The 16,550-nt window shown below is 35.2% G+C and overlaps 1 protein-coding gene across 4 annotated transcripts in view; it reads right to left on the reverse strand.

The window, feature by feature from the left end:
- EXO1 (exonuclease 1) overlaps positions 1–16,550 on the reverse strand; it is a 19,883-nt gene continuing 3,333 nt past the window's right edge. For 3 of the 4 annotated variants that reach the window (XM_013943903.2, XM_067293355.1, XM_067293356.1), the window contains exons 4-14: positions 16,010–16,133; positions 15,123–15,260; positions 14,662–14,874; positions 13,131–13,318; positions 12,286–12,382; positions 10,248–10,464; positions 8,972–9,227; positions 6,490–6,970; positions 5,929–6,033; positions 2,149–2,342; positions 1–342 (exon numbers count right to left, since the gene is read on the reverse strand). In XM_013943903.2, coding sequence (XP_013799357.2) covers positions 201–342; positions 2,149–2,342; positions 5,929–6,033; positions 6,490–6,970; positions 8,972–9,227; positions 10,248–10,464; positions 12,286–12,382; positions 13,131–13,318; positions 14,662–14,874; positions 15,123–15,260; positions 16,010–16,133 — 2,155 coding nt within the window. In that variant the 3' untranslated portion in view covers positions 1–200. The remainder of the gene's footprint in view (positions 343–2,148; positions 2,343–5,928; positions 6,034–6,489; positions 6,971–8,971; positions 9,228–10,247; positions 10,465–12,285; positions 12,383–13,130; positions 13,319–14,661; positions 14,875–15,122; positions 15,261–16,009; positions 16,134–16,550) is intronic. The other variant, XM_067293357.1, reaches the window with a different exon arrangement.

Below are 16,550 nucleotides of genomic sequence, written 5' to 3' on the forward strand. Positions count from 1 at the left end.
GACATCTCAAGGTTTTTATTCCAGTCCGTATAAAACTGTACCTTTCAATTCACAGTTTTATAAAAAATGACAAATCAATAGTCAGACTAAAATATACAGGTGATTTTCAAAGTATCTTTCCTATATTGATGAGATATACAGAAGGAAAATTTTGATACTGATTAAAAATGCATCCTATTGTGCAAACAGCTGCATACAGTTCATTGGAATATAGCTCTCTGAACATGACTATATTCAAGATGATTAAAGATTTCTTCTTCTGTTTCTGGAGTGAGCTGAATGTTATCTTTGATTGGAGACAACGGGTCTGACTTTTTACAGGATGGGAGTTTTTCATACTCTCTGCACACACAGACAAAAAGAGGGATATTATAACATTTTATGTTTCTAATCACAGATCTGTAAGAACACATGGGTTAAAACAAACAAACAAAAAAACCTCACCCAACTACCCACTCCTCTGAATAAGCCCAAAATAAATTTCATGATGGAGAGTTCTAAATCCAGCTTCACTACTGCTGAATAACTTTTTGAAAATTATTTCAATTCTGTTCCGGTTAACCTGTGAACAAATGCTAACTATTAGCTTTGCATCAGAAACACTGTATGTACCACATTCAAGGAAGTGTGTAACACCCAGAGTAAAGATACAAGTCTTTTGAAGAACTGTAGTTTCATGCATATCCTGAGAGTTTTGACAGAAGGACAGAAAAGATTAAGTCCTATGCAATTTATTTGCCACCAGTGAATGTAATTAAGACATAAGGCTAGTTTAGAAACAGCTTAAAATTGCAGGAGGTGGGGGATGCACACCAGAATACTCAAAGCTAAGCCGTGGCAATGGGAAAAACCTTTCTGTGAAACAAATCAAGAAAAAGAAAAATCCCCTAAAAAGTAATAAGCAGCTACTTAAATTAGGTAGGTTCAACAGTTATAGCACAGCAAAAACTGGATGGCTAAAATGTGGTTGTTGGGAGCAAAATCTTGCAGTCATCAGCAGAGAAAAGGAATGTGGTACTATCTACACTGTCCTATATGTCTGTACCTGGATAAATCAAAATACATGGGTGGTCTCCCTGTGAACAATCCTGGTCAGACATTCCCAATTTGACGACAAGAGAGACATACTCAAGTACTGTCACTTGCTCTTTGAAAGCATTTTTCTCTGGGAAAGCTTTGCCACTATGCGCTTTTACCTGAGTCCAAATGGAAGTAGTGTAAGTTAAAAATACATATATACATATTTCTTTTTATTAAAAAGCAGATCATTGTCCTTCAAGTTTAAACCTTGAAAAGATTTTCAGAAAACTTCAAGTTAGCCAATTTGTGGGCACAATAGAAAACAATGGCATTTTATGGTGTGCAAAAAGGTCTCTTAATCAAAGACTACCTAATATTCCATCAATTCACCCTCATTATTTCAAAAGCAGAACATATTTGATAATCAGCCACCCCAAAATGCAAAAGACACATAAGTTGAAAAAACAAAACCTGTATTTGATGTTAAATGTAATGATGATAATTTTTATATAAACTACGTTAAACTAAATGAACCACTTAAATGCATTTTAGCTCAGAATATTTCCTGGTTAGAAGGAAAAAGAAGGAATTAGTAGTAAAGAGTATATTTACCACTAATCATACTTGATGGGTACGTCAAGCAATGAAAAAAGTGAAATTGCTTGTGAAATTAAAGAAGGGTGTGTAGAAGAAAAGATCTTTTAAGCTGTTCTTTCTGTTAAGTTGTGTGCAAGAAATATGTATAGAGCCTGCTTTGAAATAGACTCAAGTTTACAGGGTGCTAGTATTCATCAGGCCAGATGGAATAATTCAGTAATTCATTACTGATCTGAATTATGCACACATCTGTTTTCAACGCAGTGGGGACCTGTGCACTGCTTAACATTTTAGTGATAAGATTAAATTGTTTTAGAGCAGTGGGGGCAGAAGGAAAGTGGGACATTATGTGAACAGCCTCATTGTTTTCACAGCGAGACTCTTAGCGCACCACAGAATATGGAAAACGCAAAACCAAGCTATCAGTAAGAGGTTCCATCTCACAGGAATTAGAAGAAAAAGAAAAGAGGGAAGAAGCAATGGGGAGGAGGGAGAAGCAGTTTAATGTAATAAGAGGTTAAAGCAACTCACCTTTTAAATTGGAAGTTTTTCCAGAGTTCACTAATGGTGGCTTGCAGTCCCAGCTTATTTTCAACATCACAGTAATTTCTCTTCTGCACAGGTGATAGTTTCTTGTTTAATCCACTTACTTTAGCTGGTATCAATGGCTTAAGCTTTGTCACAATATGTGACCCTACAGAACTGGATTTACGTAAACCAGGAACCTGTGGGATTTTAATATTACATTATAAACTGGTTAAAGCAACAACCTGCAAGCAACAGAGATGCTGCTGCTGCAAACTTTATAATCAAAAATAAAGTTCTTTACATTGTGTTGGGACAATGCAATCTGATATTACAACAATGTATATTTATGTACCTTTAGTCTAAAAAGCTCCTTGTCATACACTTTATAGAAAATTCAGTTGTAAGAATTACCAAACCAGTTTCCGTTTGTCTTTGCAACCAGAAGAGGTTGCAAAAGCACTTTTCTTTTAAAAGTAATTTTTTAATCTCTTGAATATTTTTTCCTTATTTGTTCACATGACAGAGTACAATAAACCAAACTCTTCAGTGCCAGTTTCCAGAATTTTAAGAGGTGCCACTATGACGCAAAGGACTCCATTTTTCACAAAATCTAAGCAGAGCAAAGATAGATAACAGTACAATTACCCTAAGGATCATTGGATCTGTAGTTGGACCTTCTTATCACACAGTTTTTCTATCTGGAAGCCAAAGCAGTTGTGATTGGCCAGAATGTATCTCTGGAACGGCAACCAGTCTTAAATTTGAAGACATCAATTAAAAAAAAAAAATACATTGCTTCACTAAATAATTTATTCCAGCTATTAACTATCCCTATGATTAAAAGTGTATGTCAATTCACATAAGTTTCAAAGCACTGAGTCTGTTTGACATTTACAGCACACAGAGGTTTGCTGTCTAGATTAATTACAGGGATTAGGTCACGTCAATGTGATTTTTATATTTCATGCTCTCATCCCTAACCTGAAACTCTTATATCCTTCCCCCCCCCCCCCCCCCCCACGGTCAATATCAGACTAACTGGCATATAGCTGCCCAGATCGCTGTTCTCACCCCTACCAATACTGATACATCATTGATTTTTATTGCCTTCTGGAATTTCACACATTTTGTTGGTTAATATTATTGTAAGCAAGTCAGTAAAGCCTCAGACAGTTCTCTCAAAAGCTGAGGATTCAAGCAAATCTGACTGTTTAGATAGAGTGTTAATCCACTGTAGCTCCTTCACATACTATTTCAATCTCTTCCCATATGCAGGACAGAAATAAGAATACCACTTAAAGCTTATCTTTTCTTTACTAAAAAAATTACCTTGCCAGAAAGTAATGCATTTATAATATTATCTTAACAACAAAAGAAATACACTTTAGACAAGTCAGCTGGATTTATTTTTCCTACCTGTGTCTAGCTTGAAATTATACCTATTGCTATCTATTTAATCTCTTTCCATTTGTGCTATGTGTGGGTATAATCATAGCATACCAATTCAATGCACGTAATTTACTCTGGCAAAGAAAATTTTAACTTTGTCTAAAACTAGAAATTCACAAATGACAAAAGGCCACAAATGGCCTCTTATTCATATTTTCCATTTATTTTCTTCTGTCTTACATATGCTTATAACTTTCCTCAGCTTTGAGAGGTAGCCATTTTGAGGCACTGGAACAACATTTTTCTGTTTCAGCTCTTCTACTAATTGATTATAGAACATCAGCACCTGACAATGGCTGGTTTCTAAGCAATCACTCACTTCCAGCTCATTATTCTAGCTTTCGCCTGTCCAAAGTACCAAAATATAATTATTTAAATAGGGTACAAAACCTGCAGAGTAGTAACCTCCTATAGTTAGTTGACTTCAAGGTCCTCTAGAGCTCATTATTTTATAGGCATTCATTAAATGCATGCATTAGTTTTAATATTAGAATTGACTAGCTAGGCACATGCATTTTGAACTGGAACCATGACAACAGCTGACAACCTCTCCAGATTTCCTCCCCTTGCTGCTAAGTTTCTGTACAGATTGGCTATGCTACTCAACTTGGCAAAATTGGAACAATTGGCCTTTTAAGAGATTGACTGCATCTTCCGTAAATCATGAACTCACTACTCCCTTCAGTGTCTTTTCCTGTACTTACCACCAGCAACAAGGATTTTCCTCATTCCACTAGTAAGTTTTACACTTGTGGTAAGCTTATCCCAAAGGACAGCTGAGCCAAAAGCAATGCTCCTGTCTTTGCCCCCTCAGTACTGGCTACTTGTTCCCATGGTCTCTCCGGTGCTAAAATTAAGACAACTCATGAGTCCAGGTAGGCCAAAGTTCTGATATAGTTGATGTATTTGCTGTTGTTGCTGAATTAGTTTTTAGCCAGGTTAGTTCTCTGGATCAACTCATTATGATTATTATTGTCAGCACGTAAAGGAATCAGAGGGAATGCACGGCCAAAGAAATAAGTGTGGAAAACCCTTCCACAAGCAGCCTGCTTTAAATGTACCCTGTTGTCATAATGGATTTTCAGCACATTTATATACTCTGAAGAGCTCCAAGCATCCTGAAAGCTTGTTTATATAAGATGATTACCATTATATTGTGTATTCCCCTATATTTTGTATATACTTTCACCCAATGTACATTTGAAGTGAGAAACTATTCTTTAAGCAAAACATATTAAACAACTTCTTAAAAAGAAAGTCATACAATTCTGAATCCCAGGATGATTTAATTTCATTGCCTAGTCTTGTTGAGGAGAACCACACAAAGTGTTATTCTAATGAAAAAGCACAGCCTTATAAACAGGTGGTAATAGTTCAAGTGTTAAAGAACAAAGATAAAAATTCCAGCTTCTTAACACAAAAGTTAATACAAATAACCACAAGATGTCACTACTGTTCTACAGAACACACACAGTTCTCCTATTCTGCAAAGGAAAGCTTGAGCTTTTTAAGCCTGTTTTAAGAGAAGGAAGCTAACAAGGGTGTACATACAAGGAATAGTGTCCTCCTTTAGAGATGAATCTTTTAGCCAATTCTAATGAAAATGCCTAAAAAGTCAGAGGACTTTCAGATGTTAAGGTCTTAGAAGTTTTGTAAACTAGACAGATGGGTAAAGCTCTTATGAATGTCACAGTGACAGAGAACATAACACGAGTTCAACTGTTCTTAGACATCTAAGAAAGCACATAGAAGACAAGCCCTACCAACAGGAAAAAGGATCTGACTCAAAGGTGAGCTCTAAAGCAAAACTGACTATTCTTCCATGCGGTTCTCTAGTGTCTCACAAGGCTTTTAACTAGAGCAACTTAAAAAACTGGTTAAAACTTTTCCCAATTCAGAAGTTTAAATGCCATTTTTCTAGTCAAAGAGGAAGAGACAGTAGAACAGGTAGATTCATCCACACCAGCAATGAAATAATGTTGTATCTTGTGACTATTCCTGGATTAGGAACATGACTACATTAATCTACATTACAAAAACCTACGTATTTAGCATGCCTGAGGAAAATTAAAAGGTGTTTTTAGCTTTAGCTTGGCGTCTTGATTTACACTGAATGAATCCCAAAGCAAGCTGCAACCACGTCAATCATAGGGGGTTAAAGTCTGTCTTGGTTCTGATGCAGATGAACAAGAAAGTAATTTTCTCTTGCCAATATATGCATATGCTTAAGATTCTTCCATTATAGGTTTAGAATGAAGTAGCATACAATCCCCCCCACACACACTGATTTTCAGTGTTCAATAGATCTCATAGTAAAATTAAAGGAATTCTTACCTTGGTCTTTGAGAGCATATTCTTTTTGTCAGTGTGTACAGCAGAAAATACTGGAGAGCTCCAAGTACATGGATTATCAGCCAGTTTTGGACTGCAGTCAGATTCCTTCAATCAAGGAAGAAAAGTTAGTTGGTTTTAAAACCAATTCATACAATGTATATTTTTATATCCTTACATTTATAATATAGTGTTCTCAGTATTTCTATAAACTTATCCAAAAGCATGAGCTTACTTTCAGCAAGCAACACTACATTGATATATATATTTTTTTTCTAAAAGACTTCTTCGGGGACTAACAAAAGCAGAGAACAAGAGTTAGGCTACCAGTTTTGATGTAACCCATCGTTTTCAGTCTTTCCACTGCTGTCAGTACAAACTAAAAACAAGGAACAGACTTGATTTTAAGCTAGTAAGTCAATCCTTGCTACACAGCTATATTAAGCACAGCCAAGTTTTGTTAGAAGTTATATTATCTGCAGGATATCATTTTAAAGAGGAGACTGTGATGCCTAATTTTGTTAGATAGTGAAAGCAAATGCTGAAACAGTGTCATTTTCTTACTTCTGCAGGAGAATTGTTAGACACTTGTGACACTCTTGAAGACTCCAAACTGCTTTCTGATATCTTACAAGACACCTGAGACTGTGAGGAATATTCCAGTTCTGTTAAGGCAGAAGACTCTTCATCTGATTCGCCACACAGTGCCCCTCTCTCGGTTTGCAGCTTATTGATCTCATCTTCCTGGGATGCCATGTAGTTGCTTTTCTGTTGGTGAAACTGCTGTGACAATACAGCATGAGATGGACCAGGATTTCCTGAACTATTTTCGAGGCTGCTAAACCACTGGAAGCAACTTTTCTGTGTTTCTCCAGGAAGTGATAAGGTAGTCCTTGTAGGTTTTTCAGTTTCTGAAAACTGAGAAATATTTTCTGCTACATGTTTTATTTCCTGTTTCTGGCAATCCCTCTCCACACCTGGAGTTAGTTGGCTGTCATCTGTCTTTGCTCTAAAATCAAGCATATCTGTAGCATTGCAGAAGAACCTAAAAAAAAAAGGAAGAAAAAAACCCAAAGTATAATATAGATGAAGACAAGGGAGAAGAAAGTTATTGCAAATGAGTATTTCATCTCCAAAAATCAATAGTAGGTCTGTACCCATCAGTCTGATTTTTTGAACTGCACTTGCAGATGCAGATTATTTTGACAATGGGCAGGTCAGTAAGGTCTTAATCCTCTAGACCCTCATGGAGGCATTTAACTTTAAAATATAACAGTAAAACTATTTTATATTTCAGTGGGAAAAATCATCTGTAAACACATCAGCCATTGACTGAAAATACTAACAAGTTCTTCATCTGGAAAACAGAAGCATCTAGGAATCCTACAAAATGTAAAGGTATATTCACTAATTATCAAAAAGCTAAGTTGTAATGAACCCTTCAGTGCTTCTTATCAAGGAAGCTAGACTCTATCCAGCTCTTTCCACATTATAGCAGCAGCTCCTAGGAGTAATTACTAGCCAAAACTTTTTATGAAACTGTGCACTGTTTTGCAGAAAAAGCAACCATCACTGACAACTCTTAATTTTTGACGCAACATAAAACTCTCAGCTTTCACTCACACCTTCCCGAGCTAAACAACACCAAAGACTTTCCTGTAAAACAGTAGCTCTCAAAAAATTCTAATATTCAGGCTATTTATGATAAAAAGTATACAATAGAAGACATAAGAAGTATAATAATCCTTTGTAAAACTAATTTAACTAGCTGCGGCCAAATGCCACAAAAAAGTCTTGCTTATGTAGTCTTGATAAGTTCAACATTCTGCTTCCCAAAGTGCTGATGCAAACATCAAGAGCAGAAACTGAATGGGATGGATAAGAAAATAGGTATTTGGCATACTGTATGATCAAGGTCTGGCTTTAACTGAAACAAACAAAACCTGCCAAAGTCAGACAATGGGTAAATGTTGCATTTTCACAAATATGGTAACTGCTTACAAATTTGGTACAAAACAGATACTCTTTTCAGAGACTTCATATGATCTTTTCCTGGAAAAGAAGCATCATCAATTCCTAACTAATTTTGATATCCATATACTGAACTGTAAAAAGGAAGACTAAAGTAGAAATAAATTCCACCTCACAGTTAATGATAATTTTCTTTTTTTTTTATTGCAAAAATGAGGACTATAAGCAGCAAATTAGGTCTTCTTTCTACTTTTCACTCGCTTTTCAGATGGGAACTGTATCCACAGGTATTTCTTAAGCAAACTCAGCAACGGCCGAATAATACAAGCTTAATCAGTGCATAGCTTGCATTTATGAAGAGAAATGATTGGCCTCAGGGAAAACAAAACAAAGCAAAAATCAAACCTCAAACTGTTCAGTCACAAGATAAAATATCACTTAAATTCTTTTGCAAATGATTCGTTGTCCCATCACATGCTTTTATACTACAAGCCACTAGCAAATTAAAGTTAAATTATTGTACACATTCTTCATTCATCTCACATCTAGGTATAAATATATTTACCCCCCACCCAAACAGACTTTTCATTTTAATACAAAACTAGAACTAAAGCCTTTTGTACCATTCCTAGTCTTCTACCAAAGATCAAACATCAAGGGATTCATAGACAAGTGGAAGTGTAAAAATTATATCTCATCAGTTAATTAGATAGTATGATTTCCACCCCCCTCCCCCAAAAGACCAACCCAAATTCACAAGACACTGGATTAAGAATCAAGTTCTATTACCAAGCAGTAGCCTGATTTTAGACCAGTGATTTCACCCCTCAGCTGTTTCTATTATTCACCCTTTAACAATGAATTTAAATTTAAGACTTCAGGACACAAAAATAGCTCTTCACACATAATATGCCTAGCGCAGAGTTTTGCATCTCAGCTCAGGACTATACATGCATTAATAAAGTTGCATAATAAAGCCCAAAATAAAATACTGAAAGTGAGAAAAATGTTATTTCTGCAGCTGCGGTATTTAATAGTATTTTGGTACTTATAAGAAAGTGTGATGCAAACATACCTGCTTCTTGTTCCTGGAACAACTACAGCATCTCGCTCTTTGTTTTTCCTTTGCAAAAAGGAAGCAAATTTATTTCTAACTCTGGGCAGGGAGTTAGAGCTTTCTTTACTGAGAGAATTCTCTGAGGAATCAATGCTTTGTATCGCAGAGACAATCTTCTGTGGTTCACAGTCTTCAACACACTCCTCCTTGGCTTTTTTGGCTTTTGAAAATGAATATTGGTTCAACAGGTCTCCATCTGAGAGTTCTTCTAAATCTAAAGACAATTTAAACATCACTTAGAAGTATGCTCTAGAATTAATTACTAGCTATGAGAGAACTGAGTATTTCATACTTATTCTCACAGGCTTAAAAATATCAGTAAGATCTGGTAGGGACATTCTAGATGTTACAGCTCAGAATCTTTAACACAGTTCTTTTCTAGTACATAGCCTTAAAGTAACTTTCTATGAAGAGGTAGTTGGAGTGAAAACATAACAGCTGAGATTTAAAAAGACAAAAAAATTGCAGAATCATGCTTCAACACTTTGAAAGCAAACTTAAATTTGAAGAAAAAAAAAAAAGAGTAATTAGTAAATTAAATACAAATTTTGATAAATCAAGGATTAGGAAGATACCAAGAATAGCAAAGCCAAAAAGGGAAACCTGGTAGCATAATTGGAAAGAGAAGGAAGCAGAGGAAGAGAAAGTACTTCTCAGATAAAGCGTAATGGGAACAAAGAAACGCCCCTTACATTAGAAGCCTATGTGTTATTTCAGCACATATAATTTAGATCACGTAGAAGACACAGGATAATACAGATCTAATAGATCACAAGAAAGTCAGATTGAGGAGTACCCAGGCAAGGGAAATAGGCTGCAGAAGAGTACAGAAAGTGTTCTTGAAAATTTGTCTGTCCAAGTCTCATTCTGTAAAGGACAGACTATTTTCAGTTCTTCACAAGCCATTATAAAATAGAAATTAAAACCAAAAATATCTAAAACCAGAACAAATTGTATTAAAAATGACAACAATTGAAAAGGATAAGCTTTTGTAACAAATAAAAGAAAGCAAACAATTAAATGTTGCTGAAAGTTTGCTGCCAAACATGAAATTGTTACATAGGCTTTAATATTGTGGCTCTGCAGACTCGCAGCTTGTTGAGAACAGAATACACAGATACTCAGAATGAGATTTTTAAGACTAAAGTAGAGTTAGACCTCTATCAAGTCAAAGATAAAAGCTTTGCTTTCCCACAACCCTCTTCTCTGTTAATTTTTCTTTAAACAAACATACCACTTCTTGGCCTTTTTGCTAAGAGCTCTTTGCCTGAAAATTTCAGCCCTTTGATACTAATTATCTTCTCAATGCCTTTGGTTGTTGCTTTCTCTGGCAAATGTGTTGTATGTAGAACAGTATTTGTATTAGGGCCAAATTTGTAGTCTCTGCTCCAAATGCTATTTACGTGGTTAGCAGATCTATCATCCCAGCCACGACTTCTCTGCTGCATAAGCTACAGAAGAAATAAAAGCAAAACATCAGTTGAATAATTTGCCTTCTACATAGTTACACAGTTTAGCATGCAAGGACATTTTGGCATTTGCACACCAAGTGCTGATATGGCTACTCCACATGAACATTTTCTTCTTGCTCCCACATTTCTCATGCTTTCCATACAAGTTATTTTTCTTCTGTTCTGCCATGAGTTCATTCCAATATGATTAACTGCTAATCCAAGACAAATTAAAAAGTTGAATTTTTATCTGTTCAAAAAACCCCTAATTTGGGGAAATACTTTCTTCAGTTATAGACAAGAACTGTATATGTTCAATCACTTCAGGAATTGTTTTTGTTTATTTTTAGTTATTTCTGTAAATAGTCTTAAGGACTTACCAAGAAGGTCTGAAAGTGACCTAACATTAAAGGCAAATGCCTTGAAAAGTTAGATTTTTACTTGTGCAGAGAACGAGAAGCATGGTTTTGTAAGCTACAGGTCACCTAATTTACACAGTCATCCTCTTTGGATATATAGATATCAACACTCAGCTAAGATATGTAAGTTCAAGTCTTTTACTGTAAACAAACATGTTCAAGGGAGGGAAGGAAGAAATACCCCAAACCTCATATTATATCATGCAAGTATCTCCAGCAGCAGTTTTTTTCAGCGCTGGAAGAGTGTGTTTCAGGTTACAGTAGAAGGACATTGCAAGTTTTTCTATGAATAACTGCCAAAGTGTTTTACTTTTCCTATTGCTGTCCATACTTTACTTTCACAAATGTGTCCATTAAAACAAAGAAAAGCAAAAAAACAAAAAAAAAAAATGAACCTCCAAAACCGGGTAAAATATGGAAGATTTAATTCTATAAATGCCCAATCTAGGTGGTGCACCTGATGTACCTAAAAAAATTATTTTCTCATGTTCAGTCAGTAGTAAGTAATCAGGATTATTCTGATCACTACCAAATCATTTATTTTTCTTCATCACTTACATGTAAGGAGCCTTTCCTTGGGGCTCAAGGATCACTTAAGTCAGAGTGCTTAACTGCCTACATTTTTCAGAAACTGCAGAGCATTTAAAGCAAAGTGAAAAGCTACAAGAACCAGGATTCAATTGCTACTGTACTCAGTCTTGCCCTACTGTCAAAATGAGCATAGCAATCCAAAGATAAACATCCATTATTTCACTAACACTTAAAACACAGAACCATAGCTAGGCAATTAAAAAGCAGGTATAATCAAAACTCTGATAGTTCGTAAAACAATGGATTCTAAAAGCACACCCTTATATTTACTTTTTCAGCATCTTTTAACTAAAAAAAAAAAAGACTTTATTGGTTATACCTGTTAAAAACTTAAATTTCAGTTTTCAAGTGCCATTGGGACAATTCACTTCATGTAAGAATGTTTTCCTGGATGGGAGCTTGCAAAACTGCCAGAATGAAACGTCATCTGGCGTTCTCTTTAGCGAAAGGAGAAACCAAAAAGTCACAACAATTTTTTAAAAAGTAATGTTTCAATTACTACTTAGAAAGTCTTAAAGATGCTGCAGAAATTGGTAGGCTAGACATCACTTATATTTCAGGATACAAAAATGTTTTTTGAAGTACTAATCTTTTACTCATTATCAGAAGGAAAAAAAAAGAAACGGTTTTGCCTTGGGTTGCTCTCTGACCCTTACTTCTTTATATTTATTTGTGGGAATACACAGTTTTTGTAGTAGTAGAATAGCTTTCATTGCCAAGTTAGCTGTGGATAACACGCAACCCTGTTTTCCCATAAATCTTCAGACACATGTCAGTATCCTGCTATATTATTTTAGAACAAAAATTTTACCTGGGCAGTGTCAGGGTTATAATTATCAATTTGTTCCATTGTGTCGATATCAAGGTTACCGTTAGCAATTTGAAAAGCAGTAACATCACCGAAATGTCTGTCCCCATTATATTAAAGGAAAATATCTGAATACAGACTAAATTGCAAGAACTGTAGCACAAAAATTAAAACTGCTGTTTCCCATTTTTGTGTTAAAAGGCACTGCTAGAATAACCACCAAAAGGAAAAGAAAGATACATACTACTATTCACGGCTCAGTCTGATGCAAGAAGAATTATACTAGATTTGCAGGGTTTGGCAGATCATGTAAGTCAGAAGGAAAACCTTCAGTCATCAGCAGGAAAGTTTACCCTCTTTCTCCTTCCTAACTTGTGAAAATGCCATAGTTTGAAGAGCATACAGAGACGAGTATCTATTTCAACAATCCTCTCCTTTTCCTCATTTTCCTAATCTTCCATGCTGAAATTAGGCTACACAAACATGGAGCAACATTACTTGTTCTATTGGAAAAAAATTCTGGTAAAACAGGGAATGCTTAAATTAGGCAATGAGCTGAGCACTGACTGTAAGAATTAAACTGGCTGAGATCATGACACACACAACATAGGCATAAGTTTTAAAAGAAGGTTTAAGACAACTCAACAGATTAAATATAACCTGTATTTGAGGAGTTTTCTAAAAAATAAAAAAAAAAAAATCAAAAAAAATCAGAGGAAAAGACTGTCTAGTTTGCAGAAAAGCCAGATTTTAGCCAATAACAAAGATGCATAGAATGCAAAATAGGATAAAACACTACAACTGCTCACCCATGTTTTTCCCCCATTATTTTAATACAGAAAGGATACCGTCCTGCATAGATTAGTGTTTCTGGATCAATATCATCACCATAGGCATTCAGAGGAACTAGTTTTCTGTTGACTGGATCAAAAACTAACTGATAAAGGAAGGTATTATTGGCTCGTGTAAAACCTTCTATGTATTCTTCTGATACTGTTATATTCATCTTCAAGTACTGACCCATTTTCTTAATAACCTGTCCAAAAAAACCAAAAAACAAAAAAACCCAAACACTTAATTATTGCATTTAAACAGGTAAGACAATTCCATGCCTGTCTTCAGAAGCGTTACTCCAAAATCTTCAAATTTTTAATTATACAAAATTTTGGTTTTAGCAGAATATATGGAAGAGTGAAGAGAAGGAATACACAACAGCCTTCCCAAAAAGGCAATATACAATAAGTTTACCCTTTTGTTTAATTCTTAAGCATCTTTATTTGTCATTAAATGTAGAATGTGCATCCTGTTAGAAAAAGCAGCCTAGGTTTGGGGGGTGGGGAGTGGGGAGGCAAAGAAGTCCTGTGCATTGTTTTTCCACCTTAAAGTTGTTTAACATCACATAAGAGGTACAATTCAACTTTTCATAAGGTCTTCTTGTCCAACAGATAAATACAAAATCTGAATAGAAATAAGGAGCATCTCCATTAACATATATTTACTGGAACTAAGGTTTATCAAGTCTTATCCTTTACGTTACTGGAACACATAAGTCACATGTAGGTGTTTTTAGGGTAGGAAAAAACACTGAACTAACCAGCAACATTTTTGATTGCCATAAAAAGAACGCAGATTTATCCAGCAGCTCCTCCTATATATTGTTGCTAAGCTGCTTTAAAAGTGTTTCCTTATAATTCATTAATTGCCTAATACATTTTTCAGTTTCACAGAAGACATATCATGCTATTTTGAGGAGTAAGTCTGCTATACCGATGAAGGCCACAATCTGTCCTCTTTCCGAAATACAACTGATGTTTTATTTCGGCAATGTGTCCTACCTCCAAGATAATTTACTCCTCTCAGTAAGAAATAGGAATTCTGACTGGCACTATTGGACTACTTTGTACCTTTTGACTCACTTACGACTTTCCAACACTTACAGCAATGATGAATCACATGACAATTACTAAGTGATAAGCTTTTCAAATGATGAAATCTTGAAGTTTTGCTCAAAAAAAGAAGTTAACTAAAAACATGATCAGAATAGAAAAAGTTAAGTTCCCTTTTTACTTTCATGAATTGTAACTGAACTCATTGAATAAATCAAATAGCCCTTGGAGGAATAGCCCTTGGAGGATTAGTCAAATTGTTTATGTAAACTAACTTACTTTGGTGTATTTCATTAAGTATATAATAGCTTCAATACATGGATAAATTTAGCTCAGTATCTTTCTCAAGCACAGTAAAATACTTCTTTAAGCATCTCCTCAAAATGGAGAAAGTTAAGAACTGCTAGATGTTTTCAACTAAGTGTTAAATCTCAGCTAGATTAATAGATAGAGGCTCCTAAAAAGCCAGTGCACTAGACTGAATTAAGATTACCTTTATAATATCTGGATTGTTAGCTAACTTTAATAACTTGCACGCTTTAGCTAACCCAATTCCATGAATTGATGGGAGGTAGTCACAACCAGAGAGAATGCACATGTAGCGGAATTTCTCTTCTGTAAACACATTTCCAAGATGCTTGCAGTTTCCTAGTCGAGCTTGATCAATCTCTAGTCCATTTCCAAACTTGTCAATTTTCAGAAACACCTGGAAATGAAAAGGAAGTGAAAACAATAATTTTCACCCATATTATAAACTCATTTTTTCATTTATACATGGGTTAATTTGTTGCACTTTGCAGGGGTAACAGAGGCTAAGTGTCAATCTTATCTCCCCAGTTTTACCTATTTATTGTAGAAGAATAAATTGATACATCACAAACACTTTTAGCAACTTTGAACTCTGCTTTTAAGATATCAGTGGGAGGTAAGGGATATTTGTATTTTCTTCCATACCTTTTTACATCCAAAAGCTAAAAGATCAGAATCTTCTGTAATTATGGCTTGAACCATGCCAGTCTTATTAAGATAAGCCAACTGAGCATCAGCTTCATAAGGAGCAACAATACAATCAACTCCTTGGGTTCGTGCAGCCTGTACATGAACAAGAAGCATAGGAACTTTTTTTTAGTGATTATCTTAAGAAATCTGAAAAGAACTCCTACCTCAAAAACTTAAACTGAAACCCTGCTCTTTTCACCACAATTCTCAATGAAGTTAATATGGCTCCCCTTAAACAACTTCATATTCATGGCTCAAAAATTTGTAGTAGTTTAGATCTACATAGATCTGCTCACTAAAACACCTTTCCTGTGTTGGTCTGTAAGACTATGGTCACTACATCCGACTACAACTGCCAGTTTCATACTCCTGTCAGTTATATGCTGGACAAAGGAAAAAAAAAAAAAAAAAAAAAATCACACTAGAACAAATGTAATTTTGTTTTGACAGAGACCCTTTGACTGCAGCAGAAGGGTAGGGAAAAGTGACGGAAAGGTTTTTAAGTAGCCAATAATTTTTCTCTAGTCTATTCTCAGGAACCACCTTGTGGAAAAGAGGTACTGTGTTTATTCTTCATGTGGCAAAAGTAAAATCCCAGATGATATCAAAATCAGTTTATGGCATTAGTTGGCAAATGACCATCATTTACACAACTGGGCATAATAAATCTGTAGAAAAGTTAAATTTAGTGAACTATGCTTAACATAATTCATGGTATGCAACACAATTAAAGGCTAAGCAAGTGGAGAAAATATTGCTTTTTTGAAGGCATAAAGGAAGAAATGCTACTTACTGTGTAGATTTTTTTTAAACTGTTGATCTGAACAACATTAGCAACTTACTTTAATAACTTCACGAGCCATAACATGGGTAACATTTACACTGCGCCCAAAACATTCCCTAGCTTCTGACACTTTTCCCTCCCGAAGTAACTGTTTCCCTTTCAGAAGGCTGGCTTGACGCTTCCTGCAAGATAAACAAAAATATCCTATCTCAGATTTTCTTTCACTAGCACAGAAGTGCTAGAAAGGACTAAGAGAGTGGTAGGAAAAAAAGAATTGTTTCACCAGTGAACACTTCCCAAACTTATTCTACTGCCTAATGTTTCAAACATTAGAATAACTGCAAGTCATTGTGTCCCGAAGAATGCCTGGACTGACATGTTGCAACAGATAATCAGAAAAGAGTGACAATTCAGGAACTGAAATTAGCAGTGAAAAAGAAGAAGAGATGTATATTGTCAGAACACAGGAAAAGAGATTTAAATGAATCTGGGAGTATTTGACATCAGATATTTATTGGTTTGGAGGTAAGAAGGCATTTTTTGCCTCATTTCAAATATCAGAGATTGTTTGTTCGCTACAGGCTGAAGAAGGTACAAGT

This window comes from Apteryx mantelli, chromosome 3 (assembly GCF_036417845.1).
Source record: "Apteryx mantelli isolate bAptMan1 chromosome 3, bAptMan1.hap1, whole genome shotgun sequence".
Lineage (NCBI taxonomy): Eukaryota > Metazoa > Chordata > Aves > Apterygiformes > Apterygidae > Apteryx > Apteryx mantelli.